The sequence below is a fragment of the Peromyscus maniculatus genome, chromosome 18, assembly GCF_049852395.1.
Source record: "Peromyscus maniculatus bairdii isolate BWxNUB_F1_BW_parent chromosome 18, HU_Pman_BW_mat_3.1, whole genome shotgun sequence".
Lineage (NCBI taxonomy): Eukaryota > Metazoa > Chordata > Mammalia > Rodentia > Cricetidae > Peromyscus > Peromyscus maniculatus.
This window is the reverse complement of record NC_134869.1, coordinates 42,486,941-42,510,268: the sequence shown is the minus strand read 5'-3', so window position 1 is coordinate 42,510,268 and position 23,328 is coordinate 42,486,941. Positions and strand designations below refer to the sequence as shown.

The window sequence follows — 23,328 nt, the reverse complement described above, 5'->3', positions numbered from 1 at the left end:
GTTCTGTTGGCTATGAAAATTTAGGAAGATTTAATTTTACAAGGAAAGACCAGCTTTTAGTGTTGCCATTGGGGCTTTTGAACAAGTTCCTCTTCAACGTGTGCCTTACTGTAATACACAGGGTGTGTTTTGTGCCCTGCAGCATGTCCAGCTAGTGTCCTGTGGCAGCATTTAAGACTACAAGAACTGGAATCGCACCATTTTGGAATCTATTAATAGCTATTTGCTAGGAGGTATTTCTGTCATCTAATGACTGTTTACAAAACCAGCCGGAGCTTTTGTCCCGAGGAGGAGCCTACATCCATAAGCTCCACCTGCAAGGCTGTCCACATAGGATAGAGCCCGCAGTCAGCTGAACTCCCGTTCGAGTCCCCTGTGGCCGAGGAAGGGCTCTAGGAGCCTCCTCCACCCGTCTATGACGTCCTTGACTCCAGTGCCGCCCGTGTCCACATCTGGACAGGAGGTGGCGCCCCTGAGTTGTTTGTGTTTGGTAGAAGCTCGGGATGGGGGGAAAGGTGGTTATGAAGGCGGGGACGCCGCCTGCGGAGCCTGGCTCCTCCAGACCCTAAGGGGACAGGTCCCTGCTTTGTCACCCAGACACAGGCTTGGACACTAAAGGTCATTGGCGCGCCGGTGTTCCTGCCCTCCAGCATTTGCCGAGAACCTTTACCCTCTCGTTAGCTACAACTGTTTCCTCCCTCCACTGTCCTCCTCCACCAGGCTGAGTGTTAACTTAGTTCTAACCTTCCTCCATATTTCTCCCGGTCGGCCCTGTCCTCGCCTCCTCCCTCTCTCCACCCAGTGAAAGCCCCGCCCTTCTTCTCTCCTCCCTCCCACCCCAGTCTGTCATACAGGGACATCACCCTACAGCAGTTCAGACTCTGTGGTTCGCAGGAAGCATACATTGGCTTTTTGGTTTCTTCGAGTTTTTCCCAGCTCACAGTTGGGGAGGGCCTAACTCCAGCCTTCAGCTGAAGCGAGACCCAAGGGCGGTGAGAAGCTGGGTCCCAATCTGGAGTCCTGCCAGCCTGACATGGGTAAGTAAGACAGCCGCCCCTGGGAAAGGCCTGAGGGATGCCGGGCTCCCTCCCCGCTGGCTGACTCAGCAGGGGAGGGGCCTAACCTTTGCTCTTTTGGGGGTGAAGGAGAGGAAATGGACTGTGGGGGTACACAGGGCTCAGCTGGTGAGATTCTGGAAATGAGACCCGAGCGTCGGCAAACTCAGCTCTCAGGAAGAGCTTGGGGCTGTACCTTAGGTTTAGGGCTCCCCCGCCCCCCATTTAAACTCCTGAGATTCAAGTCGTATTTTACAAAATTCATTACTAAGTCCACTCCTGGTCCTGCTGGAGATGCTTCCCCTCCCCCTAGTTTCTCTCGGGCCTTTCAAGTCCAGTCTTTCCTCCTCCCCCGGTTTTAAGCCACCACCAGGTCGGGGCTGCACTGTGAGCAGCTGCTTCCTGTTGCCCCAGAGGTTGCTGCAAGGGTGGTGGTGGTGGCGGCTGGGGCCACACCGAGCAATGACTACAGCCGGTTCTCACAGTCCTGCCCAGCCTCCCCGCGCCGTTGTGGATGGCCTCCACCATACCCAGAGGGGTGACAGGACAGGCAGGGTTGGCTTTCGCCTCTGTGGCTTCCTGATTCCGGAGTCTGCACAGCTGTAGTACGGACGGATCGGGCCCGGAAGAAGCGTGTTTACCTAGCAGGGCGCTGTGCGTGTGACCCCCGACACGCTCGGCCTCGCGTTCCCCCTCGGGCTCCCCGAATAAGTCTGCGCTGGCGCCCCGGGAGCGCCCGCAGACAGAGAGACCCTCCCGAGTGCTCCGGTCCAGACCCACCACCGTCCCCAGCTGCGCCGCACAAGTTTCTGCCTTTCCCTGCCGCTGGGATCCTCCTTCCTCCCCGGTTCTGGCCCCTAGGAGACGCCGCCCGCCCGCCCGCCCCTCCCCTCCCCCCGCGGAGCCTCCGCGACCGCCGTCCCCGAGCGCCCGTCCGCACCCGGCTAGCTCCTGCCCCTTTAAGCGCCACCTCCCCCCCTCCACCGCCGCCACCGCCGGCCTCGGGCTGGGGGAGGAGGAGGCGCCGCCGCCCGGCTCCGCCACCTGCGCCGCCGCCGCCGCCGCCGTCCGGCCCGGCCCGGCCCTGCTCCAGGTGAGGCCCGGCATCCACACCTCCAGGCCCCGGAGGGAGCCCCGGGCAGGGCGTCCCCGCCGCCGCCGCCTCCCGCGGGATCCAGGGTCTGACCTTCCCCGCGCCGGCTGCCCTTCCCCTCTCTCTCCCCCGCACCGTCTCCTCCTCGGCCGTTCCTCCCCGGTCCTCGGTGACCGGGATGCCTCGCACGCCACCCCCCGGGAGGGAGCCCCTCCTCGCCCTAGGCCGGCCCCGCGTCGCCCCCTCCCCCGCCGCGCCCGGCTCGCCCCAGCCGGTCTCCCGCGGTCTTGGGCTTCGCCTCCCCGGCTCGGGAGCCGGCGGCTTTCCCACGCCATCCTAACCCCAGCGGGAGGGGGAGTAACCGCCGCCCCAACCACTCCGGGTCGTCGCCAGGGCGGGGAGGGACGAGGCGCACGGCAGGCAGCCTCCCTCCGTCCCTCGGTCCCTCCGTCCGTCCGTCCGCCGGGCTGGGCTCGCCCTTCAAGTTCGATCAAGTCCCACCCAACGCCGGAGTTTGGGGTCGGACCCGCACCGCCCCCTGATGCCGGTGGGAAGGGCGCTCGGCCGGGGCTGCGGCTGGCCCCTCCCCTCGGCCCCGCGGCGCCGGCCGGCCGGGGGCAGCGAGCGGCGCTGCGGGGACCCGGGGATGCTGGGCCTCGGCGGCGGCGGCGGCGGCGGCGGCGGGCGCGGGCGGAGCAGGCTGGGGCGAAGTCTCTCAGGGATGTCGGGTGCCCGGGAAGGCGAAGGAGGAGGAAACCCGATCTTCTCTGTCTTAGGTGACTCCAGGGGAAAACAAAAAACAAAAAAAAAGCGCTGTCGCTGCCTTCCAGTCCCACCGGGGAGCTGCCCGCCCATTGGAAACCTGGGGACAGGACTCCCGCCCGAGGGGCACAGGCCCACTTGGAGAAGGGCAGGGGTTCTAGTCCTCTTGGTTCATTAGGAGAGAGCCTGCCCCCCCACCCCACCCCAGCATACATTGGGGGTCGCCTGGTCCGAACCCGGGTGGCGAAGGGGACCGATGCGAAGACCGCTGCAGGGCGGAGGGCAGTCGCCACAGTTACCGGTTCCGCCAGCGAGTGGGAGGTCTTTACAGTTATCCCACCTTCCGCGGGGGGGACGGGACTCCCTCCGCCAGGTCCCGCCGAGCCCGGGGCTCCTTCCCCGGAGCCCCCGCCTCTGGAGTTAGAGGACTGGGTGTCGGGATTTCCTGTGCTATCCTGAGTCACGACCCAGGGTGCTGGGAGGGCATAGTGTGTGCGTGCATGTGCGTGCGTGTGTGTGCGCGCGCGCGTGTGTGTGCGTGTGTAAGTGATGGGGGGAGCCCGTGGTGCTTGGGGTCGGTCGGATGCCAGGAGTGCCTGGGAGGGGAAGGCTGTGCACCACCAAGGCTCCCACAGCCCCGGCCATCTGGCTGCGGCGTGGCTGGCACCAGGGCAGCTGACCCAGAGCTGGAGAGGTGCAGCAGGAACACGCAGAGTGTGAGAAAGGGGAAGCAGGTGCTCACCCCCCCCCCACACACACACACACACACACTCCCCGCCTCTCCTTTCTCACCCTCGGGCTTGTTTGGGGGCTGGTTCAGTCTCACGAGTTTGCGGATGGAATGACCGTCGGCCCCTCTCCCCTTTTTAGGAGCCTCTCAAGGGGAGGCTTGTTGGACAACCAGCTGCGTTTTACCGGGTTGGGAAATGTTTGGGGACATCGGGGTCAGTCTGCCCTCGGTTGTCTCGAGTTGGCGTAGGGGGGGCGGGTCACAAGTGCTGCATGCCCTGGCGTCTGGCAAAAAAAAAAAAAAAAAAAAAAAAAAAAAGGGGGAGCACTTGGCTTTGGGGCCTATTCCCAGCCCACCCTTACCCTTCAGAGGGCAGGAATTAGATTAGATGGGATAAAGGAGGGTTTTATCCGGGGTCGAAGGTGATCGCTGCCCTCCTGTACCAGATGGGGGAAACGCATCGCGCCCCGCTTTTCCCTTCGAGCCCCCGGTGGTCGTCCAGCGTACACCTTTCTTTCCCCGGCTCCGGGCTGGGTCAGGGCCTAGAGGTTGCCCAGGAGACTAGGCCTGGGGCTCGGAAGGGGTGGGGACAGTGGGGCACAGGAGTAACCGGCTCTTCCGGAGCCAGCAGTGGGTGTGTGTGGGTGTGTGTGGTGAGGCGAAGGGGCGTGGTCACGGGCGTCGGGCTGGCGAAGGCTCCTCCCCTGCCTGCCCGGTCTCGGACTGGTTAGCCCGGTGGTGGGAGGTAGGAAGATTCTCTCATCTGCCCTGGAAAAGGAAGAGGAGGAAAAAAGGATACCAGCTCTCCTGTGCACCAGCCTCCTCCCCTCCTGTCCTCAGGTGCCAGTTCCAACGTAACCCTTTTTTAAAGAAATTTATATAAATATATATTTTTTTATTTTGGGGCTGGCTAGCATTCCTTAGCATAAGTTTACTTCTGCTTTCTCCTGAAGGAAGAACTCCCTTCCCTTGAGCTTGGCCTCTAGTTAGGGCTTTGAGGTTAGCGGGCTGTCGGAGGGGAGAGGCGTATCCCCCCCAGGTGACCTATAAATCTCCTTTTGATTTTTCCAGACAAAGTCTCACCCTGCAGTCCTGGCTAGCCTGGAACTCGATATGCAGACCAAGCCGGCCTTGAGCGCATGGCGATCCTCCCATCTCTGTCTCTCCAGCGTAGGAATTACAGGCGTGGGCCACCATGACCGACTTTATTTGGACATTTGGACAGGGACAGAAAGATTTTGTTTCTCCCTGTCTCCTCCGTCTCTCAGTAATTTACTTACCTCATTTGGGGACAGGGACCCCCTTAGCCTCTGCTGGCCCACATTGTTGGCAGGCTTTTGTAAAAAGGTCTTCCTTCTGATTCCTTTCTGAACTATTTGAAATGATGGGTGGGATATGTCTCCCACGCTCAGAATCCCCCTCCGATTTAGGAAATCCGATTTAGACTGCTGGGTTTGGCTCTACTATATTCTGTCCACAGCCAGCTATCCAGCTATCCAAGCTCTTCGCATCCCCCAAAAGGAAATGGTATTTTTGACACTTCCCCATCAGCCAGAATTTCATTATCCTTTTTCTGTCTGTTGCTCTTCCGAGGTACTCAGACTTAGCTTGGCATGGTTTAAGCAATTGTTTACATTCTAGAATTACATCTCATTGAGTTGAATGGGATTTATGGAGCCAGAAAAGTCTTGAATTGTAAGGAAAGTGAATGAAGTTTCTTTACTAGCCATATCTAATGCATGACCTTGAGCAAGTCAGTGAGCTACTGTGGCTCTCAATCTCTTCATCTCACGAATGAGAAGTTAGAATTTAAAAAAACCAATCAAGTGTTGGGTGGTGGTGGCACACGCCTTTAATCCCAGCACTGTAGAGGCAGAGGCAGGTGGATCTCTGTGAGTTCAAGGCCAGACTGATCTACAGGGTGAGTTTCAGGACAGCCAGGGCTTCACAGAGAAACCCTGTCTTGAAAAAAAAACAACAAACTGTTAAGCTGTAACATCATATGACACTGTTTCCCATCTTGGTTCCGGCAATACACGTTTAGGTGAAGGCCAAACTCTGATTCCTTGCTTGATCTTATTTTCCAGTTCCCCACAGCTATATAGCCTTGTTAGAAAAAGTACAGGAAGCCGGGCGGTGGTGGCGCACACCTTTAATCTGTGTTCTCGGGAGGCAGAGGCAGGCGGATCTCTGTGAATTCAAGGCCAGCCTGGGCTACAGAGCGAGTTCCAGGAAAGGTTCCAAAAGCTACACAGAGAAACCCTGTCTCGGGAAAAAAAATAAAGTATGGGAACAGGAAACATTTGGGACATTTTATTTGTTGGTTAGTTTACTGTTGATCTTCGACCCTTTGGCCACGTTTAGACTCAAAGCCGAGTCTTCTTTCTCCACATGCAGGAATCTCTCCGACGTGCAAGGCCTTGCAGATGTCGCCAGCAAAGTGGTGATCCAGGCAGGACCAGGTTGTCCCTACAGAACAGAGGTGAGCGGACTTCTGTGTCTCTTCATCCCTTTACCGGGTGTAACACGCTCCCCGACCATCACCCCCCACTTTTTCACCACCCCGCTGCGGAAATAGTGCCGAAATTATCCTCCAGGCATCCCTCACAGTCAGAAAAGCACCATCTGCCTCCCGCCCTAGAAAGGTGCTCTAGCCGTTGGGGTTAACCCTGGGGTATGGCTCGCCTGCCCTTCCGTGTGACCCGGGTGAAGCAGGGACCTGCGGTCTGGGACTCGGAGCGGCGCTAGGACCCAGCTCCGGGGCTGCGCCGGAGCGCGGCGGGCGCTGGGACCCGGCGGCCGCGGCGCGGTGGGCGGGGCCGGCGGCCGCGGCTCCCCGCCCCCTCCGGCTCCCCCCGCCCCCGCCGGCCATGTTGGCTGCGCTCGGGCCCCGCGGTTGAGCCGCGGCCGCCTCCCCGCCGCGGACCCCGCGCCCCGCGCCCGTCTCCCCGCCCGGAGCGCGGCCATGTGACCCGCCCGCCCCCCGGGGAGAAGCGAGCCCCCGCCGGCCGGACGCCGTCGCCTCAGGTCGGTAGGGCGTGTGGCCGGCCCGGGGCCGGGCGTCCCTGGGGCGCTGCACCCCGGGGCTGACCGGGACCCGGCCGGACCGGGCCGGGGCGGGCGGGCGGGGCTGCGCTGGCCGCCGCCGGCGTCCCCGGGAGGGCTCCGCACCGGGCGGCGGCCAGGGCTGCCCGCGTGCCGGGCGGGCTCGGGCTTCCCCGGGTGGGATGACGGGAGGGAGGCGTGTGCGGGGCGGGAGGGGCCCGGGGTCCCGGGCGGACCGGGCCGGCGGGGCCGGCAGCCCCGGGCGAGCCCCCCGCTGCGGAGACCCGCGGGCGCCGGGCCGCCCCGGCGGGGATGAAGAGGGAGTCCTTTCCTTTCCGAGGAAACCCTCGCCGGGGATCCCCGTCCCCGCGGCGGGAGGGATGCGCTCCCATCATCCCTCGTCCCCGGCGTCCCCGACTTCCAGGAGTCAATGCCAAGAGCAGGCGTCCTTTGTGGCGCTTCCCGGAGCCGGGGATTTGCCCCCGTCGGGGTGGCGGGGGGATCGCTTCCACCACCTCCATCTGTACACAGGCCGCCCGCCCCTCCCCCAGCCTCCCGCAGGAAGTGGCCGGGAAATGGCAGCTGTGCGTTCGATGCTGCGTCTCTTGTTGTTTTGAAATGTCCATTTTAATCTGATTTGGTTTCATTTTCTGAGGCCTTGTGGGCAAGCCTGGATCATGCCAGACGCGTGGCCGGCCCGAGAGACCTTTCGTTAGACTTTTCCCTGCAGCAGTCATCCGTCACCCAGTAGTCAGCTGTACTTGGCCCTCCTTTGTAGCCTGGGTCTCTTCTGCACGCCCCCTCCCCCGCTCCAAGCTCTCAAACTCCGTTTCCACCAGCTGTACATTCATTGCAAGTGGTGCAGATTCGGCTTAGAGAGCTGCCAAGACGACTTGGGATCTTCATGGAAAGAGAGTGGCTTCTTAATCCTGCTTAATGTTTTTAAGTGTGACAGTCTCTTTATCGCAGAGCATCTCAGCACCTAACGGCACAGGTGGAAGAGAGGAAATGGGGTCGGTGTATGTTTTATGATTCGTATGTAGGGATGGGGACTGATTATAAATGAGGGCTATAAGCTTGTTCCTTAGTGATGATTCTAGCCTAGTCCTGCAGGGAAACCTATTCGTTGACTTGGGTTCCTGGAAGTTTTACCTTCTATAGAACTAATAGGGGAATTTGCTATCATGATTTAACTCTTCTGTCTGAAAAAGAACATTTCTTGAAATGTGGGAATTTTTTCCCCTTGTGTATAGTTGTGCCTGTGCCCACATTTTCTTTTCCCTTTAAAAAACTTTTTTTTTTATTGTTGTACTTTATGTGTATGGGTGTTTTGACCACATGCATATCTGTGCACCATGGGTGTGCCTGGTGCCCATAGAGACCTGAAGAGGGCTGTGGATCCCCTGGAACTGGGATTAAAAGATGGTTGATCTATCATGTGAGTGCTCTAAACTGAACTCCTGTCCTCTGAAAGCAGCCACTGCTCTTAACTGCTGAGCCATCCCCTCACCGCTCTGTTTCTGCCCTGGAACCAGCTCTTCCGTGACCAGGCTGGCCTCCAACTCACAGAGCTCCACCTGCCTGAGCCTCCCAAGGGCTGGGATTAGAGGAGTGCACCACCACCGCCCTGTGAGGCTTTTTGTTTTTTTTTTTTAAACTATTTTTAGTGGTTTTGTTTTGTTGTTTGTTTGTTTGTTTTAAAACAGGGTATCATTGTAGCCCGGTTGTCCTGGATCTCCCTAAGTAGATCAGGCTGGCCTCAAACGCTCAGAGATCCGCCTGCCTCAGCCTCCTGAGTATCTCTCCGTTTTGTTATGTTTTGTTTGTTTGAGTTTCCCTCTCCACCCCCAAGACAGTGTCTCCTTAGGTAGCTCTGGCTGGCCTGGAGTTCTCTATGTAGATCAGGCTGGCCTAGAATTTGCAGAGATGTGCCTGCCTCTGTCTCCCAAATGCTAAGATTAGTTGTGTGCCCCGTCCCTGGCCAGATCCCATTTTGTTGCCATTTGGGTTTCATTAGGGACAAGAGTTTAAATATTTAGAATTGAAATAAGATTATTTGAACTGCCCTGAAAACTACATGCACCTGTCACTGAAATCATGATTTTTTTTTCCTATCAGAAACTTGCCAATAGCATATAAATCCATAGATCAAGATCTAGGATAGAGCAGGCATATGTGATTTTTGTGAAAATGGTCTCCTTACAAGTAAGATGGGATCATTGCTCTTCCTGGGGTGGTTGATAATCTGGAACCGATTTTTAAAAAGTGTGGTGTCCTTATCTCCCTGATTCATTGCCTCCCTGATGTAGACTGGGGTTCCTTTGACTTCTCTTTTGAGCTAGATGGTATCAGACATCTAGGTGATACCGATGTCTTCTGTGTGTGTGCTGGGAATTTAACTCAAGGTCTCCGGTATGCGATGCTTTAATTATCATTTTAGTTTTTAAAAGGTACATTTATTTGTTGTAGTTGTGTTTGCCACAGGGTGTGGGTGGAGATCAGAGGACAGCTACCCTACCATGTGGGCTGTGGGGTTTGTTAGCAAATGCTTTTAACCACTGAGTCTCCTCACCACCTCCACGTTGATTGATTTTTAACTTATCCTGCTCGGCCTTCACTTACTTAAATTGGGACCTGGCAGAAAAGAAAAGTAAGTTTTCCTTGTTGGGGTTAAAAGATGGCAGAGGCCTGGAAGGAAGACTTTAGTAGTAACTCCCGGGCGGTGGTAGTGCACGCCTCTGACCCCCAGCACTTGGAAGGCAGAAGGCAATCTCTGAGTTCGAGGACAGCCAAGGGCTGTACAGAGAAACTGTCTGGAAAAACATAGAATTTAGTAGTAAAAGGACTCTTGAACCATGAGTTCCACAGTGACCCTTCCACCCCAATACAAAGGGACTTCATAGTTGAAGCTTTGATAACTTTCTTGTAAAACGGAATCATTTTCCTGTCCGAAGTAAATTTACTCTCCTCCCTTTCTTTATTTCTCTTCTGGCTTTTTTCTCCCCAGACAGGGTTTCTCTGTGCAGCTCTAGACCCTGTCCTGGAATTTGCTTTGTAGACCAGCCCGGCCTCGAACTCACAGATCAGCCTGGCTCTGCCTCCCAAGTGCTGGGATTAAAGGCGTGCGCCGCCACCAGCGGCAGCGGCCAGCGTGTATTTCTTAATGTTGACTGTTCACTTTTTGGCAGGAGGTGTAGGGAGTAGTTTTCTTCTCTTTTCCCTCTTCTTTTTGTCTTTGTGCTACTGGGGTGAGGGGGTAGAAACCAGGACTTTAGACACATTGGGCTATATGCCTAAGACACCTTCCCCCTTTTACTTAAATTTATTTTTGGGTTTTCTTCTTCTTTTTTTGTTTTTGGCTTTGGAGACAGAGTGTCGCTATGTAGCCCTGGCTGTCCTAGAACTGACACTGTAGACCAGGCTGGCCTCTGCCTGCCTCTTCCTCCCAGGTGCTGGGTTTAAAGGCATGCACCACCACCACTGCCTGGATAATTTTGGATTTTTAGAAGATCTCTGTATGTCCTTGTCTGGCCTTGAACTCACAGTGGTCTGACGACCTCTGCCTCAGTGCTCAGTGTGCCACCATCTTATCCCACGTGCTTTTAGGGTTTTTGTTTTTCAGAGACAGGGTAGCCCTGACTGTCCTGGAACTCACTCTGTAGACCAGGCTGGCCTCAAGCTCAGAAAATGGCCTGCCTTGGCCTCCCAGAGCACAGGGATTAAAGGTGTGCGCCATTGCCACCCAGCCTGTGTTGTATTTTGCAAGTCTCTACCTGAAGAGAAAAACGGGTGGTATGAAGAGAATTAGATGGGCTAAACCTTTAGAAGACTGAGAGGTTCATTTGGAAGCCTCAGCATTCTGAAATCACCTTAGAAGAAATTAAGCCAAACTGCTCTATTCTTAGACTGTTAGAGTGATGTCAAAGTTACTGATTGGTGTAGTGTTTGATCTCGGGTGTGATGCGTAAAGTGAGACAGTGATGTGACATAGAGGGATTTTCTGGGTTTTCCCTTTTCTCTCCCCCACTCCACCGCTGTTTTTCCCCATAATTTTGCAATAAGATCTCATCATACAGCTCAGGCCAGCTTTTTTTTTTTTTTTTTTTTTAAGTGAGACAGGGTCTGTCTGTGTTGCCCTGGCTGCCCTGAAACTCAGTGTAGACCAGGGTGACCTTGAACTCAGAGAACTCTGCTTACCTCTGCCTCTGTTAAGGTAAGCATGCCTAGTGTGTACAAGGCCTTGTGTTTAGTCCTCAGCACTGTAGGAAAGGAGAAGTCAAGAGATTGGAGCCCTTCCCCACCTAGAATAATCTTTCTTGGGCTGGGGTGATAGCTTAGGATCTCACAGTTGCCAGCCTGGCTTTCAGCTCACAGAGCTCCACCTGCCTCTGCTATGACTGGGTGCTGGAATTAAAGGCCTGCTCCCCATTACAACCAGCTTGGACTGGCTTTGAACTCCTGTAGCCCAAGTAGGCAGTCCTTGAATTTGGGATCCTTCTGATAATAATAATAATTAAAAACAGTTAATGTTTATCCGTGTATTGATTGCACTTTTGTATGTGCATGCTGTATTCATGCTGGTTCCGCGGGAGCTGGCGTTGCAGATGGCTGTGAGCTGCCTCGTGCGTGGCTGCTCTCGAGTGGCGGTGCTCACTGGCCTCCGAGTGGTATTTAGACACACGTGTGTTGGGGGTTTGTGCACATGAGTGCAGGTGCCTGTGGACGGCAGAAGGCACGGGTCCCCTGGAGGTGGGTGACAGGTGGTAGAGAACTGCGTGGGTGCTGGGACCCGAACCTGCGTCCTCCACAAGTGGAACTCTTACTGCTGGGCCGCCCCAGCCCAGGGACAGTTTTGTACTGCCGTGTGGTGTAGGACTTGGTGCGTAGTAGGGAAGTGCATTCACCAGGAAACACTTGAGACTGTTTCTTGACAATGAAGTGACTAAGAACTGTGGCAGAAAACCAGGTTGCGATATGATTCCTTTAGTTCATACTAAAAAAATAATAATCATTCTTGTGTAATCCAGACTGGTTTTGAATATATCCACAGATGACCTTGAGCTTCTGAGCTTCTTACTGAGATTATATGTGTGTACCTCCATGCCACTTTACAGGTGTTAGGAATAGAATCCAGGGCTTTGTGCATGCTAGGCAACCACTCTACCGACAGAGGTACAGTTCCAGTCTTTAATAAATTAAGTCTGTTTAGAACATTAAATTTAGAATTAAGTTTATTGACTTTTTAACACTGTCAGTACTTCTCTATTCTTTTTTTGTTTTTTGTTTTTTTCCGAGACAGGGTCTCTCTGTGTAGTTTTGGTGCCTGTCCTGGATCTCGCTCTGTAGACCAGGCTGGCCTCGAACTCAGAGATCCGCCTGGCTCTGCCTCCCGAGTGCTGGGGTTAAAGGTGTGCGCCGCCGCCGCCCGGCCACTTCTCTGTTCTTTTACCTTAATTTGTACAAGGGCTAGCTAGCCAGAAGTCTGCTAAGGATGGTATAGCTTGCCTAGTATATACGTACAAGGCTTTAGTCTATAGCACTATAGGAAAGGAGAAGTCCAGAGATTAGCACCTTCCCCTCTAGGATTTTTTTCTTTTTTAAAGGCAGGATCCTGCTGTGTAGCCCTGGCTGGCTTGGAACTGTATGAAACATGGACCAAACTGACCTTCAACTCATAGAAGTCCACCTGCCTCTGCTGTGACTTTGTACTGGATGAAAGACTTGAGCCTATCCAAGTCAAATGTCAGGCAGGCCCAGCCGTGTGTGGTTGTAGTCCCAGCACTGGGAAGGCAGAAACTGGGAGGTGCCCAGGGCTCCCTGACCAGCAGTCTGCCCTAATTGGTATACTCAGGCCATTGAGGGACTCAAAGAAGACGGGTGGTGTTTCTGAAGTTGTACTCTGGTCCACATGCATGTGGACACACGTAAGCCCTGGCATGCATATGAACATATATATTCATACATACATAAAGAAAAGTGGGGGCTGGGTTTGGTAGTGCCTGCCTTTAATGCTAGCACTCACAGGCAGAGGGCTGCAGATCTCTGAAGCTAGCCATAGTGAGTAAGTACCACTCCAGTCAAGGCTACATAGAGACACAGTCTCAAAAAACTAATCAACAAAAAAAAAAGAGGGAGGGACTGGAGAGATTTGGATGCATGCTGCTCTTGCAGAAGACCAGAGCTGGGTTCCAGCAGCCTCTTCAGGCAGGTCACCACAGCCTTTGTGATCCAACAACTCTGGCCTCTGCAGGCACCTGCACTCACTTGCAGAGGGCCTGGGTTCCAATCCCAGCATCTACACAGTGGTTGAACACCATCCTTAACTTCAGCTCCAGGGCGTCTGGTGTCCTCTGCTGACCTCCATGGGCACCAGGCATGCAAATAGTACAAGTATAAAATCTATGTCTGAAAAACTAGCTGGGCATGATGGTGCACACCTTTAATTCCAGCACTTGGGATGCAGAAGCAGATGGATCTCTGAGTTTGAGGCCAGCACGTTTTACAGTGTAAGCTCCAAGACAGCTAAGGCTATGTAGAAGAGACCCTGTCTCAAAAAAAAAAAAAAAAAAAGAAAAGAAAAAAAACTGAATTTAATTCTCTGAAAATAGGAACAAGCTTACACTAAGCTTATAGTGGCAATAACAAAAACCCTAAGCCACATGTATTCAACAAGTACTTCATTTGGCTCTTCTCTCTACTAAGAATTAAATTAAAACCTGGAGACTTAATGGTGGAACTTAACATCCAGGGGATGTTGGGGAACCTGCCTGGACATGGCAGTTTTCTTTGAGTAGTGCCTTCCTACCTCAGTGTACAATTTCATCACCTTCCTTCTACCTCACTGAGAATTCTGGTTTGAAATGGGGTTAAAGAAAGGACATTTTGAAAGAGCCTGAGCCTTGGTCAGAACATGTTACAGTTTGTCTGAATCAGAGTTCCCAGAGAAGTTTGTCAGATAGACCAGGTAAGAGGGCATCTTTCAATATGTGTTTGCCGTTTGGAGCTTGCATGGAAGAGGATGACTTAGGCAGGGACGAGGGGTGTTAGATAGGAAGTTTAAGATCACTGTCTCCAGTGTCAGGAACTGAGAGCAGCGGATGTGTGGGGAAGGATCCGTACAACTTTTGTTTCTCAGCCTCGATGTTGACCTTGGGTCATTTGTATAAGACTGAGCTGTGCATTAAACACTGCTGAAAACCAGGGTGGGAGAGACAGCTCAGAAGCCAGGATTGCTTACAGCTCTTGAAGAGGACCTGGGTTCTCTCTCCAGCACCACATCATGGCTCACAACTGTCCACAATTCATTTCAGTGGTCCAGCTCTTCTTCTGACCTCTGAGGGCTCCTGTCTCTGTGTGGGGTGTACATACACACAGAACATTAAATATTTTTTTATATGCTTGAGAAGCAAGTTGGCATGATGATATATGCAGCTGGAATCCTAGCACTTTCTAGGGTCTTACCATGTATCCCTAGCTGTTCTGGAACTAGCTAAGTAGACCAGGCTGGCCTCAAACTCAGAGATCCACCTGCCTCTGCCTTCTAAGTGCTGGGATCGAGGCAAATGCCACACACCTGACATTTTCCTGCATTCTTATATTGTGATCCCATTATTTATGTGACATCTGAAATCAGAAGTTAAGTTGTATGTATTAAGTCTGGCTACCTCATCTCTCTTGTATCTCCCATTTGAGTAGCTTTAAAAACATACCTTTTAAAGCCAGGCATGGTGGTGCACACCTTTAGCATCAGCACTAGGAGGTAGAGGCAGGTGGATCTCTTTGAAGTCTAGGCCAGCTTAGTTTATATAGTGAGTTCCAGGACAACCAGGACTACATAGAGAAACCGTGTCTCGAAAAGCTTGCGTGTGTGCATTATGTATGCACTTTTAAGCTAGGAGTTGTAACTCATGCCTTGGATCTCAGCAATTGGGAGGCAGAGGCAGGTGGATCCCTTGAGTTTGAGGACAGCCTGGTCTACAGGAGTTCTAAGACAGCTGGGGCTGCACAGAGAAACTCTAAAACCATTTTTAAAAATTGCATATGTGTGCATACACACAAGCTAAACATTTTTTCACTCTTTTGTCTAATAAGGTGTGGGGCTGGAGAGATGGCTCAGAGGTTAAGAGCGATGGCTGCTCTCTAGAGGACACACGTTCAATTCCCAGCAACCACATGGTGGCTCACAACCATCTGTAATGCGTTATGGTGCCCTCTTCTGGTATGAAGGCATACATGCAGGCAGAACACTGTACATAATAAATAAGTCTTAAGGAAAAACAAAACAGCTAACATGGCTGGGCATTATGAACATGCCTTTAATCCCACGGCTTGGGGCTTTGAGGCAGGGGGATTTCTGAATCCCAGGCCACCTGGGGCTACACAGTGAGACCCTATTTCAAACAAACAAAACATAACATTTACTACAAGGGCTTTTAGATAGACAGGTAGACAGATTGATTGATTGATTGATTTTCTTGTTCAACCCTCAAGCCCTAGAAATGCATAATAAATTTTTTCTAAACGACAAAACTAAGGCTCAACAAGTAATTTGTCCAAAACCAAAGAAGCCAGTAAGTAAGTAGTAGATCTGAGATTTGAGCCTGCCTTCTTACACTGACCTAGGAATGAAATGAAATGGCTATGGCCCCTGTGGCCCTGCAGCTGGGGCAGGTATAGAAACAGACTTAGGTACCAAGTAGCTTTTGTTTCTTTTACATCTCTGATTTCTTTGGACTGTCGACTTATTGTGAACAGTATGTAATTTGTAAAGTAGCATATGCTGTTTTCTCAGAGTAACAAAAAGGATAAGGTCACTAGTTGCCTTATAGATTCAACAACAAAAGAAAGAGAAAAATGAACCGTGACCCATCTTTTAGGGTATAATCCAGAGGACACAGGAAGAAAGATGTGTTACTGTTTCCTGCGTGCCAGGTGGTGTGTGATTGCCTAAACTGGAGGAGAGAGGGCCGTGGGGGGCGGGGTAGTTAGTTCCTCCAAAGTGAGCCGCTGCATGTTCCTTGCTCTGTGGTGTAAGCGTTGGAAGTGACCCAGCCTAAAACAAGGACTTAGTGTTACTGTGTGTGTGTGTTACTCGGGATTGTTAATCTCATGCTGCTGCTTTTGTTGGATTCGTGTTTTGAAGCATGGGCTTTCCCTGTGCTGGGGAAGCCCTGGAAGACGGCAGTCTTTTCTCTGCTGATTGGGTTTCCATGGTGTGCAGCAGATTGAAGTCCGCTACTCAATTTATACTTGGTCTTAGCCAAAAGCTGAGAAGTGATCACTACTTAATGTTAACATGTGGGGGTGCGGTGGGGGTGCACACATGTGTGCACTCATGCATGCTGGTGTACAGGTGCCACAGCAGGCATGTTGGGGAGGGGATGGTCTGAGAGTTGGTTCTCTCTTTCAACTGTGGGTTCCAGGGATTGAACTCTGGTCATCAGGCTTGGCTGCAAGCTCCTCTCCCTGCTGAGCTATCTTGCCAGCCCTTACTGTAATTTTAGAATGAAGCTGGGATTCTATATGGGAGATAAATTAGTACTGAAAACTTCTCCTGAGTTGGGCTTGGTGGCATATGCCTGTAATCTCTATACTCAGAAAGCTGAGGCAGGAGAGTTGCTATGAGTTGTTGCCACTCTAGACTACCTGGAAGACTGTCTCAAAAAACAAGCAAACAGCTCAGCCATAGTGGTTCACACCTTTAATCCCAGTATGTTGCGGTGTGTGTGTGTGTGTGTGTGTGTGTGTGTGTGTGTGTGTGTGTGTGTGTGTGTGCGTGCAGAGGCAGGTGGATCTGAGTTCAAGGCCAGCCTGGGCTTCAGAGCAAGTTTCAGAACAGCCAGGGCTACATAGAATACCTGTCTCAAGAGAAAAAGAAAACTTTCGTAGGTGGTGGTGGTGCATGCCTTTAATCCCAGCACTCGGGAGGCAGAGGCAGGCGGATCTCTGTGAGTTCGAGGTCAGCCTGGGCTACAGAGTGAGACCCAGGAAAGGCGCAAAGCTACACAGAGAAAAACCCTATCTCAAAAAACCAAAAAAGAAAAGAAAAATAAAAAAGAAGAACTTTCAGTGTGAATTATTCTGCCCTCCAGAAGCTGTTAACATAATCCACGGGCTTTCTTTTTTTGTATAAAAAATAGAATCTCGCCGGGCGGTGGTGGCGCACGCCTTAATCCCAGCACTCGGGAGGCAGAGCCAGGCGGATCGCTGTGAGTTCGAGGCCAGCCTGGGCTACCAAGTGAGCTCCAGGAAAGGCGCAAAACTACGCAGAGAAACCCTGTCTCGAAAAACCAAAAAAAAAAAAAAAAAAAATAGAATCTCACTTATTAGGTTAATGTGCACTAGTACATTGCAAGTATCTGATCGCTCAGACTTTTCCAATAATTCTTAATTCTGCTTTCATCCCTCCTCGACTGTTATCAATCAGAGTTAAGTCTGTTTTGATCAAGGGCTTCATGTCTCACTATTCCTAGTAATATATGTTTTATTCAGTAGATACTGAGAAGGTTTTTAGCCAGTGTATTTTACAATATATTTTTCAAACCATTATATTACAGTGTTTTTATGTATGGGGCTATACAGAGAAAGTAATGGACACTGTTAAGCTAGGTATGTAGACAGACACTGTTATCCCAGCACTTAGAAGTCTCAGAAAAGGATTCAGAGTTCAAGGCCAGCTTGGACTACATAAAGAGATTCTGTCAAAACAAAACAGTAATGAAACAGGATATATATCAAGTATACATTTCCTGCTAACACTGTGCATCCACGGCTTTCTGCCAAAAAGATGGCTTTGACAACTTTTGTGGACTCTGGGAGTAGGACCCTGGTCTTACATCCAGGGTGAAAACAAAAGGAAAAAAAATATCAAATATGGGGCTGGAGAGATGGTTCAGTGGTGATGGGCACTGGCTCTTCTTCTAGAAGACTTGGGTTTGATTCTCAGCACCCTCATGGCAGCTAACAGTGTCTGTTAACTCTAGTCCCGGGGTATCAGTCCCTCTTCTGGCCTCTGTGGGGTATGCATATATGTGGTGTGCAGACATTCATGTGGGCAAAACCTACTGTTCAAAAAAATTGAATCTTAGAAAAAAGTAGCACAGATCCTAACCTTAATGTTAAAATAAAAGCAGATGTCTAAGAGGACTACAGCCTGGGCCAGGAATGAAGAGGGTGGAACTTACCAGAAGGGTAGAACTTAACTCTTCCAGCCTTAGATTGTTGTTGTTGTTTTTCCCACTAACTCTGTGACTGATAGTGAACTCTGTCTGTCTGTCTGCCTACCTAGCAACTTGTTTTTAGACAGCGTCTCAAAGCTCGGCCTTAGACCTGTGATCCCTTACCCTAGCCCCTATGTGCTGGTTTATAGTGTGATACCATGCTTGACTTAGAGTTGGGTCTCTGCCCAGGTTAAGGGCATATTTTCTTCTCTTTTTCAACTTGCACCTTCTCACAGCACCCCTACATTGAAGGGTAAGTAACGGGGTGGGAGGGGCACTCACTGCCTCTGGACGATGACAGAACCTTGCTTAACCGTGATTATTTTTCCCTTTTCTCCCTCCTACAGAAATGGAGGCAAACGACCATTTTAACTTGACTGGCCTTCCTCCTGCACCAGCTGCCTCAGGACTGAAACCCTCTCCTTCCTCAGGGGAGGGCCTCTACACTAACGGGTCTCCCATGAACTTCCCCCAGCAAGGGAAAAGTGAGTGTGGAATCCTCAGGGGAGGGCCTCTACACTAACGGGTCTCCCATGAACTTCCCCCAGCAAGGGAAAAGTGAGTGTGGAGGCCCCAAGACCTGGGTGGGAATAGGCACCGCTGCTTTGGACCCGGTTGATGGAAGGAGGTTGAGGTCTACTTTGGGCTAGCTGCCTTACAACAACTCTTTCCTGGCAGGTAGTGACAGAGGGAATAAATCCAGAGAACTTACTAATTGCTGGAGAGAAATCAGATTTCTGAGAACAAGTTATAGGGACTTAGAGAAGCTGTTGTTTGTTGTTTTTTTGTCTTGCCTTTAGATTGAGAAAGATAAGAAAAAACAAGAGGCTTTTCCGCCTTAGCCTTCCCTTTCGCCAGTCCTGTCCCTTTCGCCTAGGACAGGGAGAGCCCTCGGGGAGCTGTGTTCGGGAATTAGAAAATGGGCTTGGATTGGGACTCGGGCGAGGAAGGTGGGCGAAGGTCGTGGTCAGATGCTTTTAGCTTGTGCAGCGGGAGGGGCACAGCAGAAGTGCCCAGAAGGGGAGGAGGGTGTGCAGTGCTCCCTTAGACGCCTGCCGTTCGTTCTCTGTGGAAGTGCTGCTGCTGTTGGTTGAGGGTGTTTCCCTGTCTCCTTTGGGGCAATGGACCCATCCCCCGGGACTAGAGTTAACAGACACTGTTGGCTGCCATGAGGGTGCTGAGAATCAAACCCAAGTCTTGTGGAAGAAGAGCCAGTGCCCATCACCACCGAACCATCTCTAGCCCAGATGGCCGTAAACTGGCGACAGTCTCCTGCTTTAGTCTTCTGTCATTATCTTTTTAAATTGCCTGGATTTCAGCAGCGTGCTTAGAAGTAGAAAAATTCTGACCTGTACTTACTGTCTCTCCTGTCGTATATCTGGCACTTGCAGATAAATATAAGTCCCGTTATTTTATTGGACTTTTCCCACACATACATAACCACCCACCTGCTGGAGAATTCCCCCATACACAGACACCTGCTTGAAGTTTCTTTAGTATCTTGGTCCTGATTGTTGTCTGTTGAAAACTCAAAGATTCCTATTTTCAGAGCTGGTTTCTGTAGCACTGGCCATGCAGAGCTTTTTACCTGTTCCCCATTCCCCTCCTGAGCCTTTGGGGAGGGGCTAAACCCAGCCTTCTGAGCTGGATTTTGTCACTGTGGTGACTGCAAATTCTATTCTTAGCCCAGCACAAAGTGCTGGATCTGCATGTGCCAGGGAGGTGGAGGCTCCCCTTCTGGTGCCACCGTAGGGCCAGACAGGCACTAAGGAAAGGGGAGCGGGGACTGGAATTCAGTCGTGCCCTCCAAGGGAGGAATTCCCATAAGGGTGAGGGTGAGAAAGAATGCAAGTCATCGTAGGAAGCCTGTGTGCAGCTTCGTGCAGTAGAAAGCTTGCAGCAGCAGCGGCATCGGCAGCTGCCACCAGCCCCGTGGCACACCTGCGCCACTCCCTAGCCCTTACTCAGTTGTCTCAGCGGCAGTGCTAAGCTTGGGCACGGGGCATCACAGGGGCATCCAGGTCTGGTGCTCCCTTGAGACCCAAAAGCTAAAGGTAACAGAGGAGCCCTTCACTGTTAATGTGAGGTTTGTTGGTAGCATTATCGCATGTGTATTTATAGCTGGCTCTTCTGTTTCTCCACCAGGTTTGAATGGGGATGTGAATGTTAATGGCTTATCTACTGTATCTCACACTACTACTTCAGGGATTTTGAACTCTGCTCCCCACTCCTCCAGCACCTCACACCTCCATCACCCTAACGTGGCCTACGACTGTCTTTGGAACTACTCACAGTACCCACCTGCCAATGCTGGCAACAACCTCAAGGACCCACCCCTTCTTTCTCAGTTCCCTGGGGGACAATACCCGCTCAACGGCATCCTGGGGGGCAGCCGACAGCCTTCGTCCCCAAGTCACAACACTAATCTTCGAGCCGGGAGCCAAGAGTTCTGGGCCAATGGTACCCAGAGTCCAATGGGGCTTAACTTCGATTCACAGGAGCTGTATGATTCCTTTCCTGACCAGAATTTTGAGGTGATGCCCAATGGACCCCCAAGTTTTTTCACCTCCCCACAGACTTCCCCAATGTTGGGATCTAGTATCCAGACCTTTGCACCTTCCCAGGACGTGGGCAATGGGGTCCGTCCCGATGAGGCAGCAGAAAAGGAGCTGGCTTCAGTTGTGGCGGAGAACGGCACTGGCTTGGTCGGCAGCCTGGAGCTGGAGGAAGAGCAGCCAGGTATGACTGGGTCTGTGAGCTGGGCGTGGAGACGGGAAGCAGGGTCATGGAGGACAGTGACTTTTGGGGGTGAGGAAAACTCGTCTTTCCAGCTCTCTGCAGTGGAGGCTGATTTGCGTGTTGGTGATTAGCAGAGCCAAGTGCCTGGTGTTCTATAGCAGCAGCTCACGTCCAGAGTGGGAGTGCAGGTTACCTCACGCTCATGCAGATTACCTCACGCTCGTGCAGAGCCACTGCCTCCCGGGAGAGGGCAGGTGGGCGGTGGGCAAGCCTGAGACAGCCCAGACACTGCTTCACGAACGGTGATGCAGGCTGGTGTGGTGTGTAGCACGCGTGGATGGGGCTCTGGGTTCACCTCCAGCACTGCACAAATGATGGACCCGGGCACATGCCTATAGCTCAGCCCTTGGGAGAGGAGGCAGAAGAAGGTGTTCACGGTCAGCCTGGGTCACATAGGTGGGCTAGGGTTGGGTGGGTAGGGCTTCTAAAACAGAAGAGACGTTACGACATGAGCAGCGAGCACTGAAACCGTGAGGCTCTCGTGACTGGCAGAGCGCACCATTGCCTGTCTGCTCAGCTCCTTTTTGTGTGTTAATGTTGTATGTGTGACCTCTTTTGTTTCCCTCAAAATAGGTAAAATCTTAGTTTGTATTTGTAGTTAATACTCAATGCAAGGACAGCTACCCTACACAAATCAAAGGATATATTCTCTGTTCCACTTGTTGGATCAAATAGCTGAGTACATGGTAGGCTTCTTGTCTCTGCCTTGGTTTCCCTTTTCCTACTTGCCTGTGTTTTAGCAGCACATCTCTACTCATTTAGATGTCTGGATAGGATCTGTTGATGGAATGTTGATTGAATGAACATCTTATTTTTAAACAAAGTTTACTAAGAGTGTTTTAACACAGATTTGAGTACCAGGGTGGCTGGGGAAAGGGGCACTCAGGACAGGAGCGGTCCACACCGTGTGCAGGCGTGGGCTGACTGAAAGAGTTACCTGAACGCTTTTTCTTTCCTTCCTTCTTTCTTTTTTTAAAGCATTTTTAATGATTTATTTATTCTCTATGTGTGTTGGTGTTTTTGCCTGCATGTCTATCTGTTGAGGGTGCCAGATCCCCTGGAACTGGAGTTAGACAGTTGTGAGCTGCCATGTGGGTGCTGGGAATTGAACCTGGGTCCTCTGGAAGAGCAGCCAGTGCTCTTAACCACTGAGCCATCTCCACACATTTCTATAACCACCTAATAGAGCTAAATCGAAGGCATCAGTTTTGACTTTGGGTTTCTCCTGGGATTACCTAGAACTAAAGATGTGTGGCTACAATGGTTCTGTGTCCTCTGTGGAGTCTTTACACCAAGAAGTCTCGGTCCTGGTCCCTGATCCCACCGTGAGCTGTTTAGATGACCCTTCACACCTTCCTGACCGACTGGAAGACACTCCAATCCTCAGTGAGGACTCCCTTGAGCCCTTTGACCCTCTGGCACCAGGTGGGCTTTGGAGGATGCGTCCCTTCCCTCTTACCTGAGCAGGGGGGGCCAGCCCGAGACCTAGGAAAGTTGGAAACACAGGAGAGTTTTAGGGAACCTGGGGTGTTGGGGCTTGTAGGTAACCCTTTAGTAAACCATAGTCAGTACTGCTGGCTGGGCCAGCTTTACTCAGATGCATTGGTTCATTTCCCAGGCTCCTTCTGTCTTCCAGTTGGCCCAGAGCCCTTGGCTGCAGTAATTCACGGAATAGGCTGTAACTACCACACAGTTGGGCTGTTTGGGTTCTAACTAACTGGAAAGGAAACATTTGCCAATTAAATATAAAAACAAGGCCTATTTTATATAAATGCTAGATTTCTGCAAGAATCTATGGGTAGGTAGACAGTCTAGTCTCTTTGCCTTCATTTTTAGTTTTCTGGCTCTGCTCTTTAAGCGGGCTGTATGTCCCCCTAGTTTTAATGTCATCATAGGGTGGCTGAGGTGGGAGGGTTGTGACTTTGACACCATCCTGAGGTACATAGTGAATTTCAAGTCAACTCTGAGCTGGAGGTGAGACCCTTTCTTATTTCCTCCCTACTTCTCCCCAACTCATACCTGAGACACTAGAATTGGACATTGTTTTGGCTAGTATTTCTTCAAGAACTCTGGCTTGCTAATTTTTTTTTCTTAATGTTCTGCTTGTCATTTTTTTCACCCTCATAAACAGAGCCAGTGAGCGGAGGACTTTATGGTATCGATGACACGGAGCTGATGGGTGCAGGAGATAAGCTGCCTCTCGAGGTCAGCCCTGGGATCTCTGCCCTCGACTGCCCTTCTCTCGGGAACGCTGCTGCATTCAGTCTTCTGGCAGACGACAGCCAGACACCAGCCTCTCTCTTTGTCAGCCCCACCTCTCCACCTGTTCTAGGGGAGTCTGTCTTGCAAGGTAAGTGAAGGGAGGTAGGACAAATACAATCCTCACTTGCAAAAACAGTGCAGTGTTCCATACCTAAGCCCTTAACATGGGAAGTATGCACTGGTGTCTTGGTGACAGACGCTGAGGTGGTGTCTAGTGGGAATAGAAAGGCATTGGCCATTATACCTTGGTAAGTATTCTGTGGAGAGCTTGAGCAGCTTGGGAGTTGTCAAGGAAAAGGCCAGAGGCCTTTGTAGCTTCAGGAGAAGCTGTTCTCGTTGTGATGATGACCATCACCGGTTTTA

The 23,328-nt window shown here is 51.8% G+C and overlaps 1 protein-coding gene across 16 annotated transcripts in view; it reads left to right on the top strand.

Annotated features, from left to right (window-relative positions):
• The first annotated feature begins 438 nt into the window (after positions 1-438).
• The window catches only part of Baz2a (bromodomain adjacent to zinc finger domain 2A), a 38,999-nt gene continuing 16,109 nt past the window's right edge, over positions 439-23,328 (top strand). For 3 of the 16 annotated variants that reach the window (XM_076554028.1, XM_076554023.1, XM_076554018.1), the window contains exons 1-7: positions 456-618; positions 843-1,037; positions 6,038-6,122; positions 18,252-18,389; positions 20,050-20,643; positions 21,943-22,128; positions 22,835-23,053. In XM_076554028.1, coding sequence (XP_076410143.1) covers positions 18,254-18,389; positions 20,050-20,643; positions 21,943-22,128; positions 22,835-23,053 — 1,135 coding nt within the window. In that variant the 5' untranslated portion in view covers positions 456-618; positions 843-1,037; positions 6,038-6,122; positions 18,252-18,253. The other 13 variants (XM_076554032.1, XM_076554030.1, XM_076554031.1 and 10 more) reach the window with 11 other exon arrangements.